At 45.7% G+C, this 22514-nt stretch overlaps 1 protein-coding gene across 2 annotated transcripts in view; it reads right to left on the bottom strand.

Annotated features, from left to right (window-relative positions):
• The window catches only part of DPY19L4 (dpy-19 like 4), a 58081-nt gene that overhangs the window by 16588 nt on the left and 18979 nt on the right, over window positions 1-22514 (bottom strand). Inside the window, exons 1-5 of one of the 2 annotated variants that reach the window (XM_083517260.1) lie at window positions 11253-11489; window positions 4037-4144; window positions 2527-2651; window positions 1582-1672; window positions 218-339 (exon numbers count right to left, since the gene is read on the bottom strand). In XM_083517260.1, the coding sequence (XP_083373386.1) occupies window positions 218-339; window positions 1582-1672; window positions 2527-2651; window positions 4037-4144; window positions 11253-11265 (459 nt within the window). In that variant the 5' untranslated portion in view covers window positions 11266-11489. Of the gene's footprint in view, window positions 1-217; window positions 340-1581; window positions 1673-2526; window positions 2652-4036; window positions 4145-11252; window positions 11490-22514 lie in introns of those variants that run through there. The other variant, XM_083517259.1, reaches the window with a different exon arrangement.

Raw genomic sequence — 22514 nt, forward strand, 5'->3', positions numbered from 1 at the left:
GCTGATTACACGCAGAGGGGGTTGCACTTTCTCTGGGCACACAGAGAACCCTCAGTGCACAGTGTAGAGTCCTCCAACAGCTCACCACATATTCGTTGAGGGTCTGGATGCACAAATAATGCTCTGGAGGAAAACAAGCTGCTTGCTTTTAGGGCAGCACACTTCTCAACTACTTATCCCCCAGGACAATAAGAAACAAGAGAGGGGCAAAGCATACTTCACTGCCAGATGCTTGGTATAAGAGGCTGGCGATCAATTCTGGATACAACGTCATCTGCCGCACGACATTCATGGTCTTCAGCGAGAGAGTCCTGTTGTCGTGGGTTAATTGATTAACTCCTGAGAATGAGATTTGGGTGGGAGGAAGGGATGCCAGCATTATTTATGCAATTTCTCAAGATCAACAAAAGGAAGAGTTCTACCATGTTTGGTTTCTGCAACTTGAGCCCTGTTCAGGAGTCATGCCTAAGAATGGAACATCTACATGAGTTGAGGCCAGGCCAACTAGTCTCGCCCCCCAATGCCCTTGCATTTACTGGCCCCACCCTTCCCACATTGAGTAGGAAGGTCCAAAGGGTATTCAGCTGAGCAGGCTCTGAAGGCTCCTTGCAATTGGGACCACAGATGGCACAGTATTCCCAGTTATTGGGAGGCTTCTAAGCATGTTCAGTTGAATGCAGACCTTCCTGCCGAACAAGAGAGGATTGGAGGTGGATGGAATAGATGGAACGCCATAGGCAGGACTGATGTGTGCCTGACAAATCCCCTACTTGTGTTGCCATTCCCTAAATGCTTGAACAGGACTACTGTGGAGGCTACTTGCAAAGGCATAGGGCATCTCCATGGGGTGAAATATTGGAATAGCCTTTAGGATTTCAGGGATATTGTGCTTTGTGAAAAGCTGCTAGATGCCATCTCTTAACATAACAAGCAAGGTTAGACAGATGTATTGGAGAGTATCTACACCCATTTGCTTGGGAGGCTAGTAACTCCCTTCCAGAACTAGTCCTGCTACAAAGCCTGCATTTGCGTGTTGATGAATTTGATAGGCAGCCTCTGGCTTTGCCACTATGCAGTGAATACTGCAGCTCCTTGGACGACACAGTGTGCAAGCTTCATTGCGCCAGTCCTGAAATCTAGCTCTTTATTTACAATTCATTAGCAGCGCAGGCCCTGCTCTACTCTACAGCTAGCAGCACAATCCAGGGAAAAGAGCTTTTGATGGTGGAGTGAAGTTCTGTGGCTCACAGAAGAATCTCAGCTGTCTCCTGTAGGGGAACAGATCAGGTCCATAGTTCTCCTTTGCCTGACCACTGGGTTAGGGTTTCCAGACCATAAGGCCTAATAGTATTAGAAATGGATTATCCCAGAGAACAAGGGATATAATACACAAGTGGAAGCTTTGATGAACCAACTTTGCATTGATAAGAAGATGTGCAAACGGAGTTACATAAGCCTGTGCAAACAGCTTTGTGTAGTCTGAAAGCTTACACGCTTTCTCTCCTCCATCCCAAGAAGCTACTCAGTACTATCTTTTCTGATTTTGTCTCACTTGCTATTTAGTAAATGTATGTGTCTTACCTCTTTTAAAGGAGGGAGCTCTTAATAAGTCTTTGTAAAATGAGTAGTAAATGGCACCATCACCCTGAAATGTGATTTCTCGTTCAAGCTCCTAGAAAACCAAAATCAAAAAATCATATTCTCATTTGATATTCATTTGCCTGGATGACACAACCATCCAATGAGAAAGGATACATCTTTAATAAATCATGGGGGAAGTTTGAATGGGGTGTCATTTCCATTCATTAATAATCCTAACAGCAATAATGGGTGATATTCAACTAAGTCATACTCACAGCAAACTGAGTGCAGACAAGTCCAACAATTTCAATGGGTCTGCTCTATTGATGAATGTTGGATATCACCCAATAATAGTTATAAGATTTATTGAGCTATTTGTCAATGAACTTCCACGAGTGGCTCACTACAAAATGTTAACAAGATTTAAAAGCCAACAGTAAAACACAGCAAAAGAACAAAAAGCACCTCCTCCTTGCACAGAGGCTGTGAAAAATATCTCAATGGAAAAGACCTGGGGCAGCACAAAACTCCAGTTGCAGCTTCTGGCAATTGCAACAGCACACTTGTTCACCACAATAATGGGAATTAATCTGGAGTATCTATGAGCTATAAAGACCTGCCTTTATGTTCTTTCAGAATGACAGCCTAACTGACAGCTTGATACTGGTACTCCATCTGGTAGCAGCCCTTTTCCAGTAGAGAAAGGTGTCTGTCCCCACCTGTCCTAGTGAGCAAGATGCTTTATCACACTTCAGGTTCAGATCAGCCCAATAAAGGGTGCAGAGAAGGGGGGAAAGGGGACATGGCCTGGAGGAAGTTCTGAGGGCCAGACAGAAAGGCTGAAAGGGCCACATTCAACCCAAGGGCTAGAGGCTCCTCTCTTCTGAATAAGGTAAAGATAGAATCATAATTACAAACAATACAGAAAACGCTCTATTTCCTTACCGGCCTGCCAGAGAACCAGAATTTGCGCTCATGGTATGTCGAAAGGTACATGGCATACATCATTCCACTTATGACTGCTGCAAGACAGCCAAAGAAAAGCTTTGCGAAACGTGGAATGAAGACATCTGTAAAGGAATGTTAGGAACGTCACATGAAGCCACCAGGAAGCTCTAGGTCTTGAGCACAAAGAACAAAGCTTTCAAGGCCAAACCAATGGTCTGCCTAATCCCATATTCTTTTATCAGCCAGTTCCAGTGACCTGATCAAGAGTTTCCAACAACACACAGAAGCTAGGATAGCGCTATTATATACTTTAGTTATTATATAGTTCAATCTGGAATTTCCTGTTGCTGTTTTTCCTATCTAGCTTCCTGAGGAGTGTGTCCTAGTCTAAGCCTTCCAATGCCATGACCTCCCCCTCTTTGGGGGATGAGGACTTGGAGGAAGAATTGAAGGAAGAACAGGGAACTGTTCACAGGGTTTCCCCTTCCCCAGAACCTCCAGCACAGGAGTCCATTCTGTCAACACCTCTGTGGCCTGAGGAAGTCACATCATCACCCTCCAACTCTGCAGACTCCAGTTTAGATGCTCCAGCAGAACCACCATTTCCACCACTCTGTAAGCTGCTGAAATGGGCAGAAGAACTTTAACCAGGAAAGCTTCTCTCACTGAAGACAGAGCTTGCCACCCAGACTGAACTGGAGCATTATTTAAGGGGAAACTGCAGTTCTCGGAGTTCTTTAGGGAAAAGAATAAACTGAATCCGTTTCTAGCTACTGTACATTTCTCACGTAGATGGCCCATCAGCAGTACGGCTGTAGGCAAAGGAAGCGATGCATGAACGTGACTGTTTTTCAGAAGAGTAACTGTGAAACCAGCATGAACCGCAGAGTCAACTGCTAAGACAGCCTAGCCTTTTGCTTGGCAGCTGTTCCATGGAGGCAAGTGGGCAGCCTGGGAGAGGAAGGGTAGATCACTCCATTCCTCATCCAACATCTCACTAGCTTTCCATACTAGCCACAGCGGGAGGGAACTCTCACCTACCACAGCCAGCACAGAAATTCAGCAGCCTGGCAGAGAAGAGACAAAATGGTCCACCCTTCCAGTAATTGACTGCAAGCCCAAAACTAGCAGTCAATTACTGGAAAGGAAATATCATTTACTAGTTTAAGAGGTTTGATAATATGTGTTTTCCCTGCTGGTCTCAAAGAAGAGGGCTTCTCTCTTCCACAGCCAGCACAGAAATGCATACTCCTAGTTTTGTAGTCGGCTAGTATTTTATTCTTTTACAGGCTAGAGAATCTTTTGCATGTTGATTTACAAGGCTGCACTATTACATAGTTTGCTGCAGCCACAAGTTTCCCCCCCCCCCTCAATGTAAAGATTTTCATGTGGTGCAACAGAATTGCAAAGTGAATTTGCAACACAGAGAAAATCTTAACCCATATACATGATTTTACAATGAAAGAAGTAGAGCGCCACATTTTTTTAAAAAATGGGCACAACTTACATCTTGGAGATTTTTTTGACTTTTTCGTTTCCTCGTCGTTTTCTTCAGGAGCTTTTCCTTCAGCTTCTGTACTGTTTGGCTTCTTTCTCTGCTTCAGATCTGCAGCTCCTGACAATAGAGCCAGAAGTTATTATTGGGCTGCAATCCTACAAATACACATTCTCTCTCTTATCTGGGAACAAATCCCATGGAACTCAGTGGGACTTCTTCCAAACAGGATTGTGTCTCATTAAGTTTTCTAATTAGGTGTGGTGCCCATATATTAGCATAATACTGAACAATGGCAAGCATCAGCCCAGGGTATTCAAAGGACAGCCTTCCTACATAAGCAACCAGCCCACCCACCATCATAGTCAGAGGCCCTGCTTTGCATCTTACTGACATCAACAGAAGGCTGGCTGGCATTTTAATAGTAATAATAAATTTTATTTATACCCCACCCTCCCCAGCCAGAGCTGGGCTTAGGGCGGCTAACACCAATAAAATCACAGTAAAAACCTAATAGGGGGAAAAGAGAGGGGGGAAAGAAAAAGGGGGGGGAACACAATTTAAAATACAGGTTAAAATGCAATTTAAAATGCAGCCTCATTTTAAAGTAGCTGATAAATCATAAGGGGAGGGAAACATGGGCCAGACCGAGTCCAAACCAAAGGCCAGGCGGAACAGCTCTGTCTTGCGGGCCCTGCAGAAAGATGTCAAGTCCTGCAGGGCCCTAGTCTCTTGTGACAGAGTGTTCCACCACGTTGGGGCCAGTGCTGAAAAGGCCCTGGCCCTAGTTGAAACCAATATAACCTCCTTGAGGCTCAGGACCTCCAAAGTGATGTTATTTGTGTATCTTAAGGTCCTCCGCGGGGCATACCAGGAGGGGCGGTCCCGTAGGTACGTGGGTCCTAGGCCACATTTTCAGTTTTAGTGCCCATGTTGTGGAACTCCCTAACCTGGGAGGCCCAAGTGGACCCCTTTCCATGGCACTGAAGAGCACTGAGGAACAATCCCGTTAATAAACAAACTGCAAATTAACAAATAATAGGTATCAGAAGGCAAGTGCAGTGTGAGGGCACTTGCAGGCAGATGCCCACTGACACTCCTACAAACTCCTACCAACACATTCACAAGAAAAAGTATTATAAAAGAACTGGGGTTTGGGGGGGAGGGACCCCTAAATTGGGGAGAATTCCCAAAAAGGGCCCAATGAGGACTGAACATGCTCAGTAGGAACTGACTGTTGTTGGGGAGGGGGACTGAAAATCAAGACGGGGGGGTGGGTGTGTGAAATGACCAGAACCCTGAACAGCTCCCCACTACAACATTTTCTTACAGGTTCTACTTGTGATCTCCTATGAGAAGACCTCCTGCAAATACCTGTGTGTCAGAGGGAGACTTTTAGCTAAGTAGAGATTATTATTCCAGACTGCATCTGTACTGGAACACTTTTAAACTATTTTTATATGCGAAGCTGTTTTTCAATTATTTTTACACTTTTCTGGTTCCACCATTGTATCTATTTTCTTTGTTTTATCATTGTGCCTTTTATTGTTATAAACTGCCTTGGGACCTTGTGGTAAAGGGCAGGTAAGTAATCTATTTTTTAAAAAGGTACAGCTTTGAACACTATACCACTGGTTATTTTACCGCACACAGGCAAGACTATGCAAATTAACGTTTTTTCACATAGTTGAGCTTCAAAACCTTATTTATAACAGGAAGGTCTAAAAAAAAAAAAAGCATTAAAACACCCACACTGTAACACAGAGGAAGTCAGCTAAATGACGTACATGTTGATTTTACAGACTGCTGAACTGTGACCAAAACACACAGGCAAACTGCTTCTGTTTAGTTTCCTGCTGCTTTAAAAACAAGGAAAATATTGTTTTCACTCCTGAATACCTTTTACCAAGGTGAAAGGGAAAGTTGAGCAAGGTTAAGTGCTAAAAATAGGTCTACGATTTTCCATTCTGACACATAATTAGGATGGTTAGCATTTCAAAGGACCCCCATTATGGGGGCAGGGGAGGGGACTAGAAGCTATTAACCACAAGCTACAATACCTAAATGGAATCTCCACATCTCCAGGGGTGAAACACTTCTGAATACCAGATCCTTGGAAAAAACAAGGTCTCCCAAGAAGCACCTGGCTATTCATTGCTGCAACCAGGATACAAGGCCCCATCTGCACTATACATTTAAAGCAGTATCATACTAATTTAAACAATCGTGGCTTCCCCCAAAGAATCCTGGGAAATGTAATTTGTTAAGGGTGCTGAGAGTTCTTAGGAGATCCCTATTCCCACCACAGAGCTAAGATTCCCAAAGCGGTTTAACAATCAACCCCAGGGAACTCTGGGAATAGTTAGCTCTCTAAGGGGAACAATAGTTTCTATAGTTTCTCAGCACCCTTAAAAAAAACACCACTACAGTTCCCAGGATTCTTTGGGGGAAGCCGTGACTGTTTAAAGCAGTATGATACTGCTTTACACGTATGGATGGGGCCACAAGACTCTGTGGGTCTTGGCCAAATTCAGCAGGACTCTTCATGCATTCTTATGAAACAAGTTTGTCAGGCTCACGAAGCCCAATGAATGTTACAAACCTCTTTCCACAGAGAAGATAAAAATCTCACTCCTCAGTCACTAAGAACAATCTAGATAATCTCAGTCAGCATTGCAGTCCCTTATCCGGAATTTTGGAGATTTTCAGAGATGCAAATGACATTCTGAATTCTGAGCTGGTCTGTCCAGATGTTTAGGATATCTAAAATACTATATACTGATCTTTGAAGGTAAACACATTCACAATACCAAACAAACCTGATATAAACAGCACTATGTTGTGCAACAAAGCCAAGAATGTTATGATGTGATAAGGTCATATCTAAAGCAAAATGTTAAGTTTCCTTTCAAAAATAAGTATCTGTAAATGGAGATAAGGAGATTGTCCAAGGGTGCAAAAACAACAGTTGCTTAAGGTCACTGTCCCGCCCCACTTCTCTTAATCTTTTTCCAGGTTGGGGAGCGAGCAGAGTGGGTGAGTAACAGAAATGGGAGGTGGAAGAGGGCAGGTGGTTTGTGACTGCAGGTGTGTATAATGGTGGATGCAGACTGGGGAACAGGGCACATTAAACATATTGCAAAATGAGATACAAGCAATATGTCAATGAAAAATACACCAGTTTGCAACGACGGCAATAATAAATAAAAGTTTCTCTTCGTGCCAATTGCTCAACTACCTTAAAACAAGCATGATATAACCAAGCCAGTGCTTCAAGGATAACAGGCCACCACTAGTTGTTTAACTTTAATGCATGCTCATTTGGAGAATGCTTGCAAAGTGCATGCATAGACTTTAACTGCTCAGGTGACTAACTATTAGTCAAAAGTTAACATTTGACTGAGCACATGTACTGCATCTGAGTTTTTTATATTGCAAAGACCACTGTTGCATTTGAGCCACATGGAAAACTATCATCAACTATATGTATGTTGAACCTGTCACCCAGAAGTATGTTCCACAAAATTATTATAACTTTAAGAATGAAAAAAACAACTTAATAATATTATGTTTCGGTCATGTAGCTTAGACCAAATTCTGTTCATCTAATTGAAGGAAAAGGGAAAGAAAGACAACAGTAAGCCGAATACAGTGGTACCTCGCTCTATGAACAGCCCTGTTCATGAACTATTCAGAAAACGAACTCTGCAAAACCAGAAGAAGGTGTTCCGGTTAGCGAGCTTTGCCTCAGAAGCCGAACAGTGGAAGGGCACTGGCAGCAGGAGGCCTCAGTAGGGAAAGCACGCCTCGGTTTAAGAATGCTTTGGTTTAAGAACGGACTTCCGGAACGGATTAAGTTCGTAAACCATGGTAAAGGTAAAGGGACCCCTGACCGTTAGGTCCAGTCGCGGACAACTCTGGGGTTGCGGCACTCATGAAGGCATGAAGGGTCCCTGGCCATTTCGGTCCCAGGCCAGAGATTTTCTAACTCACTTTACTGGCCGAGGGAGCCGGCGTACAACTTCTGGGTCATGTGGCCAGCATAACTAAGCTGCTTCAGAAAGCGCACAGAAACACTGTTTACCTTCCCGCCAGAGGAACTGCTAGGTTGGCAGGAGCTGGGACCAAGCAACGGGTACCATTGTATAAAAATCTGGTGGTGTGTTAAATGAAAGTTTCTGTTTTTACATTAGTTTATAGAATTGTCCTTATAGATATGAGTGTGGTTAAATATTGTGAGATTATTTGGGGCACATATTTTATTTTTTTAAAATAATTTTTATTAACCGGCCAATCACATCAAATTAAATCACATCACATAAATTCCGAATTACAAAGCCGAATTTTAAATTTTGTTGGGGGGACCCATTTTTCAAGATCTGAAGGGGGATTCTGATCATCTTCTTGCTACTGCATTAATGTCCAAATCAGACCAAATCAGTCCAAACAGAGTTCATAATTCTATCCAGTCTTATCTTGCTGTTTCCACATCACATCTTGTTCATATATTTTCTCTTTTTTCTTTATGATCTCTTCTGACAGTCTCCTTAAGCCGATAAACACCAATAATAATAACCCTGTGTGAATTTTTCCGATCTTCCAATCCTCAAATCGAGATGGTTTCCATATATCATCGCCTTCATAGATAACATCGCTCTTTCCATCATTAATTACAGATCTGTCGCTCTTAAATCCCTCTGAGGAGTTTCACCCATGATATAAAAGCAGTTCTATTTCTCTGTTTCTCCTCTCAGACTTAAGTCCTCCGACAGAGCTTCCTAATATGGCAACGGCATTTTTAACTGCGTCATTTCAGAGCTCTTATACATTCCACGCTCATAGAATCATAGAATCATAGAGTTGGAAGAGACCACAAGGGCCATCGAGTCCAACCCCCTGCCAAGCAGGAAACACCATCAGAGCACTCCTGACATATGGTTGTCAAGCCTCTGCTTAAAGACCTCCAAAGAAGGAGACTCCACCACACTCCTTGGCAGCAAATTCCACTGTCGAACAGCTCTTACTGTCAGCTCTTCTTAAAACATGCTCTGGTTCAAAAGTTTATCTCCACACAGTCTTAAATCCACAGCTTGAGTCCTTAAAACGACATTTCTGACTCGTGAGGGGAGGGGATTCTTATTTAATCACATAAGGAAAGAAAGGAACGTTTTCCCCCCTCTCCCATCAGTCATTTGCCATACCGTATCTTAGCATATCTTCTCATGATTTATTCTTGTCTTGTTTTATCAGAGATCTCTTCTGTTAGCAGTCTTTACTCCCCCTTCTTCCTTGAAAAATGTGCAATTAGTTTCATCCAAATTGTTTATTTTGAAGTTCTTGCAGCTAGTGGTGCGAATCAGAGACGGCGTCCAGGAGTGCCGGAATCCCACAGGAGGGCTTTGTGCCTAGCGCCCTCACCCCCACAAATTTGGGGATGGTGTAGGGCACAGCAGGCAAGGGCAGTCCCCCCACCTTCCTGGGGGGGTAGGGAGGCTAATTACTCCCATCATAGCCTCCAAATTACCTCGTGTGGGTCGGAGAGATGTTATTGTCAGCCATCTTCCGATGCGCCCCCTAGTGGCCCCCCTTGGGGCACATATTTTTAGGTAGGGATGTCACATGATACTTAAGATATACACAAGCACTTTAGTAACTCCCAGGCTGGGGTACTACAATGCACTCTACATTGAACTGTCATTGAAAGCTGTTCATAAACTTTAGTTAATTAAAAATGTGGTGTCCCATTCATTATCAGCCACTGAGAGCACAGTACAACCATGCTAGGAGATCTGGCACTGGCTCCCAATTGGCTTCCTGACACAATGCAAAGCACCAAAGCACCAGTTTCAACCTTTAAACCAGGGGAACCGATTTCAGTCCGAGGCCCATATTCTCCTCTGGGTATAAATTTGACCTTTGTAAGGTAGGGTAGTTTCCACATATGCTCACAACCCCTCTCTATCCTCCACACAGGCAAGCAAGAGTTCAAGGACACATCCCAAGCTGGCAAAAACTCTTTAAGGAAGGTGCAAAGCAGGATAACAGTGTGGTCAGGGTGGGTGTGCAGCCTGCAGGGAGTCCTGAGGGCCAGGCATGAAGGGTCCCTGGCCATTTCGGTCCCAGGCCAGAGATTTTCCAACCCAGCTTTAAACCTAACTCAAAACAGCCTTGGTCCAAGGGGCTGCTGGGAGAACTCAGAGTCCTATCTTTGCCAGAAGCTAAAGAGCAGGACTTCTCTTTCATCAATAGATCTGGCAGGCCATCTTGCTTCTGTTTCACAAGGTTGGTGCAACAATATTTTTGTTGCAACAACCGCTGGAGTTGGAAAGGCAAGATCTTGCTGAGCTGACATATGTCTTTCTTTCTTTCTTTCTTTCTTTCTTTCTTTCTTTCTTTCTTTCAAACAAGAACCAGATAGAGGGCTGTTAATATATTTTTGTTCCACTCCTTCAAATGTCTATACCTGCCAACTTTGGTACAAGATATGTTGTTTATTTGTGCATTTAATACAATCTTGCTTAAACCTTGTTTCATCGGAAGCCACCCTGAGGGTCCCATCAAATTATACCAGCGGTTTAGACTTTTCAAAACTTTAAAAAGGCACGGAAGATGGAAGCAAATGAGTATGAAAGCCAATTAAAACAAACATGGGCTGTACCTCCTCACACAGAAAGCTCTTCCGTGTAGGAAGACACACAAGAACCCCATATAACGCAGAGAGCATCAAAACCATCACACACCCCTGTTGGGCGCCTGCAGATTTTGCTTTCCCCCCAAGTGCTTCCTGTCCAGAGAACTCCTTAACAGGCAAAGCACATTCCTTGAAAAAACCAACCGCTTACTTTTGTCACCTGCATTTCGAAAAACCTGGTTTTACCTGTGTCACAATTGTTTGCAGAAACTGAGAAGCCAAAAGAGAGAGGGAGGGGGGAAATCCACATACACACTCACTTGTACAGGGACGAAGGGGAGTTAAATGCCCACCTGGTCGTCCTCGCCTTCCTAACTCCGTCCCCACGAGCCCTTTGGCTTCCCAGTGCCCACATTCCTTCTTGCATTTCAGTGAGCCCGACACACACACGCGCCCCACATCCACGCCCCTCCTAATCTCAGCCCGCAGCGCCTTCCTCCAGCCCGGCCGCGGAGCCCCGCAGCCCCAGGGCGAGAGGGGTGGGTGGGGGGCCTGGGAAGGAGAAAGGGAAGCGCGCGGCACGTCCCAAGCGCCCACCTTCCTTCTCCATCTCCAGCCGCCGCCGCGAACGAGCCCCCGGAGGTGTGGAGCCGGCCTCTCCGGAGCTCAGGGGCCGGCCGGGGTCTCCCGTTCCTTCTTTCCCCCGCTCCCGGCCGCACTCGAGCCCCACACGCCCCGCTCGGGCTGCAGAAGAGGCGGCCTCTCGCTTCCCGTCAGCGTCCCTCTCGCCCAGCCAGCATCTCTCTCTTTTCCCCCTTCAAGGCGGAAGCGGAACGTCCTGCTCGGGGATCGAGGGAGCAGGAGGCGCGTATTTCGGGCGCGTACCGAGGCAGAGACGCGTCTCCGCGCACGACTTCCGCCCTGGTGCCAGCCTCGGGTGCAAAGCGCGGAACAAAGGCTTCCCGGCTTCTGTTTTGCTCTGTATTGCTTATGATGATAATGCAGGTTCACCCGCACGCACAATTGCAGGCTAGGAAGCGAATTCTCCACTGTGTAGGATGAGATTTGTTCCTGTCTCCTGTTACTACAATTTAAGTCTCTGGACTAAACCTATGCTCACATCATTATTATTTTTAAGAAACACATTTGCATTTAGTATTTCACATTCCTAACCTCCACCTAAGACAGTTCATCCAAGTCACCCCATTTTACAACAAGATTAGGCTATAAAAGTTGTTGATTGGCTCAGGATCACTCGGTGAGCTTCAATAGTGAGCAGGGATTCAAACTCTGGTACTGTAGTTCCAACTCACAGGGCTCTTTGACTATACAGTGGCACCTCAGGTTACATATGCTTCAGGTTACATACGCTTCAGGTTACAGACTCCGCTAACCCAGAAATAGTGCTTCAGGTTAAGAACTTTGCTTCAGGATGAGGACAGAAATCGTGTTCCGGCGGCGCGGCAGCAGCAGGAGGCCCCATTAGCTAAAGTAGTGCTTCAGGTTAAGAACAGTTTCAGGTTAAGTACGGACCTCCGGAACAAATTAAGTACTTAACCTGAGGTACCACTGTACAGTATATGACACTCTTTGTGAACTGCCTAGTTAGTCTAAAAAGAGAAGTTGTCTGTCTAGGACTAGGTTCAAAAGACAGCAACCAAAATGATCAAGGGGCTGGTGCAACTCTCCTCTGAGGAAAAGTTACAACAGTTGATGCTTTCAGTTTAGGGGGAAAGTGGCAGTGTATAAGATGCTATGCATGGTTTGGAGAAAGTTCATAGAAGTTTCTCTCATGATTTAATCTATATATTCCACTTTTCTAACAACATTGAGTTTGCAGCAGCTCCCATTAACCACAGCAATACAATTGCTAACACATTTGTAAAGCTAAGCAGGGTCTGGTATGGTTTCAATTTGGGTGGGGAACTATGTGTTGAGATTCCCACATATTTTGCTGTGTTAATGCTGGTGTTTATGCTTTTAAAGTTATTGTACACTGCCTGCAGATTTGATGTGAAAAGCAGCACAGAACTGTTATAGTAAATAATTGCATACAATTTACCTCTCAAAGCTAATGTATACAGATCACATACCCTCCATTTAAAGGCCAACTATGTTAATCTTTGGCACTGCAGCAGCTAAAGCAAAAGCAAAAAGGAGTGCTTTGGCACCTTAAAAACTAACAAATGTACCATGGCATAAAAGCCCACTTTGTAAGATGCATGAGGAGGGGGAAATTATTAAAAAGGGAGGCCAGAAGGCTTAGCAGTGCAAAGGAGCTATTACTTAGCAGACAAGAGCCAGGAAAGGGGCTAAAAGATTCTATTGAAGTTGGTGTGCGACCCACTCTCCCAACAGGTAATGAATGAATTGGCAAAGAGCGATCATTAGTGTACATGAATGCCTAACAAGGGACAATAACCTTCTATGGTGAGCTAGTCACTCCCAGTCTCTATTCGAAGCATCTTTGATAGTGTCAGATTTGCATATGAATTCCATTGCTCAGCAGTCTCACTCAGTAGAGTACTGCTCAGAAAACAATGGTGAATCATTTCAGTCTCTTTGGGCATTCAGTGGCAGGCTTGAAAGTTGCCATACTTCAGCAGCAAAATGTTTCAAAGGGAAACCCTAGCTTGAAGCTACTGAATCAGAATTCATATGCAGATTTGGCACTATCTGACTTGGAATAGAGAAGGGGAGTGCTAGCTCACCCCAAAGCAACTGCTGCTAGTTAGGTCTTCGTTTGTGCTTTATATCTTGCTTTGCCAGCCTGGAGCGGGTCACCCCCACTGATGGATTCCTTTACCCTTTTTTTTCACCCAATCTTGCTTCTGTTTCGCTCTGTACAGACCTTTCCCCCTTGCTCTGTTTGTCTGCTGCACATCTGAAAAAGTGGACTCTGGCCCACAAACGCGTCTGTCATTATCAGTGTCTTAATCTTCAGGACTCCTTGTCGCTTTACTGGGAAACAGATTTTTATTTTTCTTTCAGACACATTTAAAGCACATTCCCCACCCTCCAAAGAATCATGGGAACGGTATCTTACCCCACACAGAGCTACAATCCCCAACACTCTTAACAAGATTGTTGTTGTTTAGTCGTTTAGTCGTGTCCGACTCTTTGTGACCCCATGGCATAGCTGTCAACTTGCAGATTTGAAAATAAGGGACCAGCAGCCTTGAAAATAAGGGACCAGCAGCCTTGAAAATAAGGGACCTGCAGCCTCACCTGTTCCAGCCACTCCAGTCTTCCTGTCCTCCTGCATTCTGGTCAAACTCATGCTGGTAGCTTCGAGAACACTGTCCAACCAACTTTGTAACCAGAGGTTCAACTGAATAGAATCTGAATCACATGTACCACAAGGCCTATGCAGCCTCAACTTAAGATGGCTCCCCGGCCTGGCTTTGCACTGCAAAGTTTGCAGCAGCACGTGCAACAAAATGGTGTCCAGCATTCAAAAAACCCCTCAGCTTGCATTAACTAGCCACACACAAGGCATGCAAGCTCCACCCCCCCAGTCGTTCTTAGACTTCTTATTGGGTGAGCAACACAGCCAAGCAACATAGTTGGAGCCTCCCTCCTCCCTGGCCGGCAGGGAGGGAGGGAGAGGAGCTGCTTCCTTTGAAATTTGTTTTTTTTTAAATAAAATTTTTATTGGGGTTTTCACATTTTTTTAGACAAACACAAAAACATAAACATAAACAACTACAAGCCGAGACTACACACAAATAACAAGTATAATTTTAAAACCTTAATTTCTTAACCACTTTCCCAGACTTCCCCCACCTCCCCTTCTTGCATCCCAATTCCAATAATTAACTCAGCAAGTTCTTATCCCCAAAATTATCCATTATTAACATTTTACTTAATTCGTCTTAGTTAACCAATTTTAAACTTCCACCTCATTTTCATACTCAACATTTACCCCTTTTTTCTAAGGTCGACCCAAGTTCCCTTTCACGAGTTTCCCAATTTTTATAATAATTACAAAGCAACCTAACAAATAAAAACATATAATTATACCCATTTGGATTCCAAAACTCCCCCCCTTCCCCGGTTTGATCCCCAGAAATTATCCTTCAGTCTATTAGTTCTCAGCCTGGATCTCTCACGTCCGAGGCCCTTAAGTCTCTCTCAGTCCCTCTCAGACGGTTTTGCTGACAGTCCTTTATGTTGAACATCGAGTCTCGGAGCAGCTTTGACCCACTAGGATCTATATTTTTTCCAACCAGACCTCCATATTCAAAGAAGGAGTCCAGATTCTGCTTTTTACTCTTTTTAAGTCCAAATGTCCCAAACACTCCAGTTTTCGCCTTAATCGAATTTGTAATCCATAGGTCTTCCGAACTCCCCATCGGGAAAAGTCCTCAATCTTCATTCTCCATTTCAAACCAAATTTTCATCATCCAAACCTTGCTTTCCTTATATTCCATCTTAACAGGCCTCTGGTTGTCCTTTTTCACCTGCAGCATTTCAGCTCCTCCTTCCCACTCCTCTGAAACAACGCATGTTTCTTCTTTTCCAGCTGCAGACTTTTCTTGAGTCAAGTCCTTAACAGCTTCAGCAAATTTGTTTACTTTAAAGTTCAAGGTTGTAAGATTTGTAGCCATAACTTCACTCTGCTCTTGCAGCTTTCCCAGGAAATGAAACATTTTATCCAACTCTGCCTGTATTTTTCCATCTGCAGCCATTGTAATATCTCAGAACCCCCTCTAGAGGGATTCTGGTTACTAATGTTCTTTCTCCAACAATCAGGTTATTTTGTTCTTATTTCTTCTTTGTTTTCAAAAGCTTAAAGTCCAATGTAACAAAAATAACCGGCAAAAGTAGCAAAAAACAAAATTTCCTGTCTTTGACAGCTCATTTGACAGCTGTCAAACTCTGTAAATATCTTCCACAGGCTCTCTCGCGGATCGCTCCCAGATCCGGGGGGTTACACTTTGGCTCTAACGATCAATTCTAATCCTCCAGCAGAAAACTTATATAGCCAAGTCATGAAATTAAAAAATTTTGTCTCGAAGAGAGAAAGACAGTCTCTCGACCTTAGTTATCCAATTCTTGCTTTAAATTGACTGCAAGGGGGGGGCTTGCGGCTTCACTTCGTGGAAGAAGCGGTCTACTCACAGCACCACGCCGCTCTCCGTCCCCCGCTCCGAAGCCTTTAAAAAGGCTTCTTCGCTGGTCGGAGGGGGCGCAAATGGTGCCCGCCGAGTCACCAGGTCCACAGGCTTCAGCGCCTGTGGTTTCTGAGGGTCCCCACGTCGCCGCGGCGGCAGGACCCCTCTTCCACCGAGCCGATTCCCTCCGGAGCTCGGAGGGAATCCGCCATTAGCTGATCGCGCTAACCCGGAAGTCCGCTTCCTTTGAAATTTGAGGGACATCATTTAAGGGACATCCATCAATAAGGGACAGCAGCAGGACATGGCGCTGGAATAAGGGACTGTCCCTTCAAATAAGGGACACTTGACAGCTATGCCCCATGGACCAGAGCACGCTAGGGACTTCTGTCTTCCACTGCCTCCCACAGTTTAGTCAAATTCATGCTGGTAGCTTCGAGGACACTGCCCAACCATCTCGTCCTCTGTCGTCCCCTTCTCCTTGTGCCCTCCATCTTTCCCAACATCAGGGTCTTTTCTAGGGAGCGTTCTCTTCTCATGAGGTGGCCAAAGTATTGGAGTCTCAGCTTCAGGATCTGTCCTTCCAGTGAGCACTCAGGGCTGATTTCCTTAAGAATGGAGAGGTTTGATCTTCTTGCAGTCCATGGGACTCTCAAGAGTCTCCTCCAGCACCATAATTAAAAAGCATCAATTCTTCAGCGATCAGCCTTCTTTATGGTCCAGCTCTCACTTCCGTACATCACTACTTAACAAGATAGTTCCCAGGATTTTTTGGGTGGGGGATTTGCTTTCAGTGTGCTTTCAATGTATGGCGTGTATGCAGCCACACAGCTTACACTGAGTCAGACCATTAGTCCCTCTAGCTCACGGTTTCCCAAACCTGGGTTTCCAGCTGGTCTTGGACTACAACCAGTGGTCAGGGATGCTGGGAACAGTAGTCCAAAAATAGTTGGAGACCCAAGTTTTTGAAACCCTGCTCCAGCTCAGTATTGACAGTGACCCCCAAGAGATTTAGGTAGGAAGAAGAAGAAGAAGAGTTTGGATTTGATATCCCGCCTTTCACTCCCTTTAAGGAGTCTCAAAGCGGCTCACATTCTCCTTTCCCTTTCTCCCCCACAACAAACACTCTGTGAGTGAGTGGGGCTGAGAGACTTCAAGGAAGTGTGACTAGCCCAAGGTCACCCAGCAGCTGCATGTGGAGGAGCGGAGATGCGAACCCTGTTCCCCAGATTAGGAGTCTACCGCTCTTAACCACTACACCACACTGGCTCTCCCAGCCCTACCTGGAGATTCTGGGGGTTGAATTGAGATGTTCTGCATGCAAAGCCAATGCTCTAACACTGAGCCAAGACCCACCCTTCTTGCGTTTCGGAAAGAAAGCTGACTCTGCATGTGTGATGGCCTGGGAATCCGATTCAGAGGCTGAACCGGAGGAACCCCAGCCTGCACAGGAGTCCCCGCCTCCAGGGCCGGCTGAACTGGGGCAGGGCCTTGGATCTGAAGCACCTGCACCTGTACCGGATCCTCAGGAGCAGGCACCAGGTGAATCCTCTCTGGCTCCGGAGGTGATTGAAGACACAGTGCCTACAGGTCCGCCTCTCCCAGCCCTGTCAGGGGAAGGTGAGTCTTCCCCTGGGTCCATTAACCCTCCAGCCTCTCCTGAGCTGCAGAGGCTCGGGGCAGAGAGGCGGAGGGAACTGGTTTCTCCCAGGAGGAGTGCTCGCCTTAAGGCCAGGAGAGGCAGGTCTCCTGGGGGCCGGGACCGCCCCTGGCCTCAGAGAAGATAAAGGCCAGTCAGCCCGGTCCCAGGTTGCGGGAGCAACGTCGTTGAAGAGCTGTTTCGGCCAGCACCCTGTCCTGTTCCTCGAGAGTTCCTGTCCTTGCCCTGCTCCTCGCCCTGGACCCCGCTTCACCCATGGAGGACTGTCTGCCGACACTCGACTCAGGTCCTGGACCTCGCCCCACGGTAACCTCCCCCTGGGACCAGCACAGCATGCTTCAGAATGCACAATAAAAGCATTTGTAAATGTAGTGTTTATAATTCTTATTACAATGCCCTTCCATTGAAGCAGATTTCTTAATTAGTTCATATCAGGGGAACCACCCCATGTAATTATTGTAGCTAACCCATTGCTTCCGTATCTATGAGGCCAAGTATTTATTGCTGGTGAACAAAGGGCTTTCCCTTTATTTTTTTAACTTGTTATCCCATATTCTCTCTAAGGAGTTCAGAATAGCATGCAAGGTCCTTCCTCCTGCCTCCAATTTTATCCAGGCTGACAACAACTCTGTGAGGTAGGCTATCAGATATCTGGAAGGCTGTCACATGGAAGATGGAACAAGCCTGTTTTCTCCTGCTCCAGAGGGCAGGACCTGAACCAATGGATCCAAATTACAAGAAAGGGAATTCAGACTAAACAGTAAGGAGAACTTTCTGACAGTAAGAGCTGTTTGACAGTGGAACCAACTCCCTTGGAAAGTGGTGGACTCTTATTCATTGGAGGTTGGATGACCATCTGTCAGGGATGCTTTGGCTGTGATTCCTGCATCACACAGGGCTGGACTATATGACGCTCGAGGTCCCTTCTAACTCTACAATTCTCTGATGTTCTGAAAGAATGATTGATGAAAGATGATCAGGTAACACGATCAGGAAAGTATTGTTGCTCTTGAGTAACTCACCTGTTTAGAGCACGGTGCTGCTGATAATGCCAAGGTCACAGGCTTGATCCCCATACAGGACAGCTGCATATTCCTGCATTGCAGGGGGTGAGACTAGATTATCCTCAACGGTCCCTTCCAACTCTGATTTTATGATTCTGCTTTTGGGCTTCCCATAAGCATCTGGATGCTGGACTGAGATGGGTCTTTTGTTAGCAATCCACCAGGATTCTTCTCAAACTTCATGGCTGAGCAGGGCTTATGAACCATTTCCTCACCCTCCCTGCCCAGTCCAAAACCCCACTAGTAGTCGTACATGCCCAAAGCACAAATCCAATTGCGATGATGTTGGGGAAGAGTTCCTGTTTGTCCTGCGTTGGTAACATTGCTATCATTAATATGGGGCATACCAATGCAAACACATCAACAGAGAAAACACACTTCTTTGCTGCCTTGTGATCTTGGGTATATCCGAGGAAGGGCATTTAAACCTTTCCGAGAATCTTGGCCCTCCCCTTCTTAAATCTGAAATAAATTATCCTCAGGAAGATGTTGCTGCAGTAACTGTTTATGGCATTTCAGCTCATGTATAACTTTGTTTAGTCTCCTATTTAAATGAGAGAAAGTAACATTTTGGGAGGCGCAGGGCTCTAAGTGCTTCCACATGATTCAGGCTACAATCCCATTCACACTTACCAGGGGGTAAAACCAAGTGAAGCTGGTGCAGTTTTGCCTTGGAGTAAATGGGAAGAGCAACCGCTTTGCATGTGGAAGGTTCCAGGTCCAATTCACAGCATCACCAGGTGGGACTGGAAAGGACTCCTGCCTGAAAGCCTGGAAAGCTGCTGCCAGTCAGTGTAGACAATACTGAGCTAAATAGACTAATGGTCTGACTCAGTAGAAAGCAGCTTCCTATGTTTCAAACATCTACATATTTAAAACTTGATTTTGTTTTATGCCTGGTAACCTACGGACCATTTTCCCGCACCCTCATTTAATTATTTCCGCAAAACACTATGCGTATTGCTATATCCAGTAAAGTTGGCCAAGAATATTCAAGCACGCACACATATTTATGCATAAGTACATGCATGATATAATAAAATATACGTTTGCTGTCATCATGACAAAAAAATGATGTGGCTTTTGTTGGTGATTTCATACAGACCCTCCAAAATGCCAAAGGCTGCAAGAAACCCCTGTGCCTCTAGAGGGCACGGTTGCTGCTCTTCCCTTCCCACCTTTGTATTCAAAATATCACAGTACAAAGCAGAATGGGGGAAAGCAGGAGATAGGTTACCATTCCTGTATCCATGGCACTCAACTGATTCCTACTAGCACACATAGATAAGCAGTTCTGTCTCTCTATCTCTGTCTCTCTCCCTCTTTATTAACAGAAGCAGAGATGGGGAACCTTTTTCTCAGCTCGAGGGCTGCGTTTCCTTGAGGGCGAGATTCCCAGAGCTGCACGCCAGCGGTGGGCAGGGCTAGAGCCAGCCCACTCATGAGGTAGGGTGAAGCGCCCGCCTCAGGTAGCGGTAGTGCAAGAGGCCCCACTGCTTCCACCGTTAGAAGAACACGTGCAACGTAGCCCCTCATTTCCCCCATCCCCGGGCGGAGAAGCCCAGCGGCAACGCTTTGTGGAACACTCTGGCTCTCGCTAAGTTTGGTGACAGCCAGGACATTCCAGATGCAGAAGTTGGGGAGCACAGGGGGTGGGGGCATGAGGCAACAAATCCCATTTTGCCTCAGGTGACAAACCAGAACAGGCCACTCGTGGGGGCAGCCAGAGGCAAATGTGGGTTGGCCGGTGTACATAGCCACCGGCTCCTAGGGGACGAGGCAGCTTTGGGTCCTCCAATGTTCTTTTTGATAGCAATACCCATCAACTTTGGGGGGGGCTCCCTGAGCTAGCTCAGAAAGCAGTTCAATTGGGAAAAGACTAAGCTTTGTTCAAGGGTTCAAGGAGGTTCTGTGACAACAACATCATGGTGGATTTGGAGCAGATCTGGATGGCTACTCAAGCATGAGCAGGGAGCTGCTGGACTGACCCTGTAGTCATCAAAGCCTGTCAGCTTCCAGAGCATCTCTTGGTACTGATATGTGACTTCTCCCCACCCCTCAACCTCCAAAAACAATCCTATGCAGAAGGCAGGGACTTCATCTATTAAGGGTGGAGCTGACAAAGGAGAAAAGGCTCTTCCTAGCTGACCATGCAGCTTTTAAATGTCAAGAGGAAAAGGACAGAAGCTGCTCTTTTGTTGCTTGTTGTCAACCACCCCCAGCTCCTATTAAAATGAGGGAACCCATATACTGCAGAGCAAAACCTCCTGATTGTTCAGAACAGCAGACGTCATCCTGAAGCCTTTACAGCATAGGGAGGCAGATTTCAGCTTACTTTGGTTTTTTACTACCACCAACCCAAACGAGATGCGAAAAAGTGGACTGGGGCAGCCAGGTGGATATACATTTAGGGTCAAGGAACAGGACACTTTTTGCACAATCCCCTCATGGTTCCACCCACCCAAACTCCTGCTTTTTCTATTATGGCAACCTAATGAAGTATTTTGGTGGTTAGACAATCTTGACATCTACTGCAACTCCCCCAAGGTCTTTGAGGAGATACTGCACACCCTACTTTATCGGAATAAAAAAAAATCTACCTGGTGCTCATAGGTCAATTGATGTTAGGAGGTCTGTTGGTGTTTGCTGGCAGGTCTTCTCTGGATGGGAAAGCACTGCAGCTCTGTGGTAGAACATCTGCCTTGTGTGCAGAAGGTCCCAGGTTCAATTCCTGGTGTCTCCAGGTAGGACTGGGGAAAGCTCTGGGGAGTCACTGCCTGTCAATGTAGACAGTGCTAAGCTGGATGGAGTCAGCATAAGGCAGATTCTGATGTTCAAGTTCCCTACTTTGACAAAAGCTGGACAACCTAATTCCCTGACTTCCAGCACTCTGCAAAGAGGCAAAGCAGGGCTATTCTATTGCCTCTGCTGAGAGACTAGCTACCCCTTAACTGTCACTTGGTGGCAGCCTTTCCCATCAGGCAACCTGAATGGGTTCAGTCCCAGTTGGTCTTTATAAGGTGTGACACATTAGAAGAGAAGTGGTGCATAATCTTGCTTCTTTTGTTCTCCCTCCTCATCCTTTTTGCCTTATGTGTCATGTTTCCTTAGGTTGTAAGTCCGAGGGCAGAACTCCTACTACTTAATTCTAAGCCTCTCTGGAGTGGGCCAAAATGCTTTAAATAAATAAACCTGAATGTTCTGGTTAAAGCACACCATGTGACCAAGCCCTGATATTTTTGGGGAAGGGGGAAAGACGAGCTTATGTGTCAGAGAGAAATCTAGACCAGATTCAGTCAACAGTTTTTAATATAGTCATCAAGAGAGTGACATGTTTGTGTGCTTGCCGACCCATTCATTCCAAGTATGAGGTGTGAGAGAATGTCAGTCTAAGAAAAGTATTGAAAGCTAAAGTTCCGCAGGATGTGGTGTAGGCCTCACCACATCGAAGAAAGCAAATTTAAAAGAAATAGGCAATATGTGATGGATAAAACTCAGACTTAAAACGGTCAGGCACACAGGATACAAACATTTTAAGTAGGTGGATTGCAAATTCCCACATAACATTTTATGTATAGCCAGCCACTCACCGATCCTTTAAAAAATGTAAATGCATGGGAGCATTGGTTACACCAACTTGGTATGGATCTTGTCAGCCCATTTGTGTGGGGAAATCACTGCAAGCATATGCGCAGAGTTCTGCCCAACATGGGGGGGCTCGTTGCATGAGCATGACGTCACACTACGACACACATGTGATGTCACATGCATCAGGAGGAGGCTGCAAAGCCTGGAGGGGCCCTCTGCCACAGCATGGAGGCCCAGTGATGCCCTCCATCACTGTGGAGAGGCCCGCCGTTGGTGAGGCCCAGCCCATCAAGATTGGGGGGCACTCAATCCTGCCTCCACATACTTTGGGGGCATCTCTAACATTAGAAAAGGCCATGAGTCAGCTGCTGTTTTGAAATAATCCTACAGGATGTAGACACCCAGTTTCCAGGCAGCTTAGGAAATCTTG

The sequence above is a fragment of the Podarcis liolepis genome (assembly GCF_965112155.1).
Source record: "Podarcis liolepis genome assembly, chromosome: 8".
NCBI classification, from domain to species: domain Eukaryota; kingdom Metazoa; phylum Chordata; class Lepidosauria; order Squamata; family Lacertidae; genus Podarcis; species Podarcis liolepis.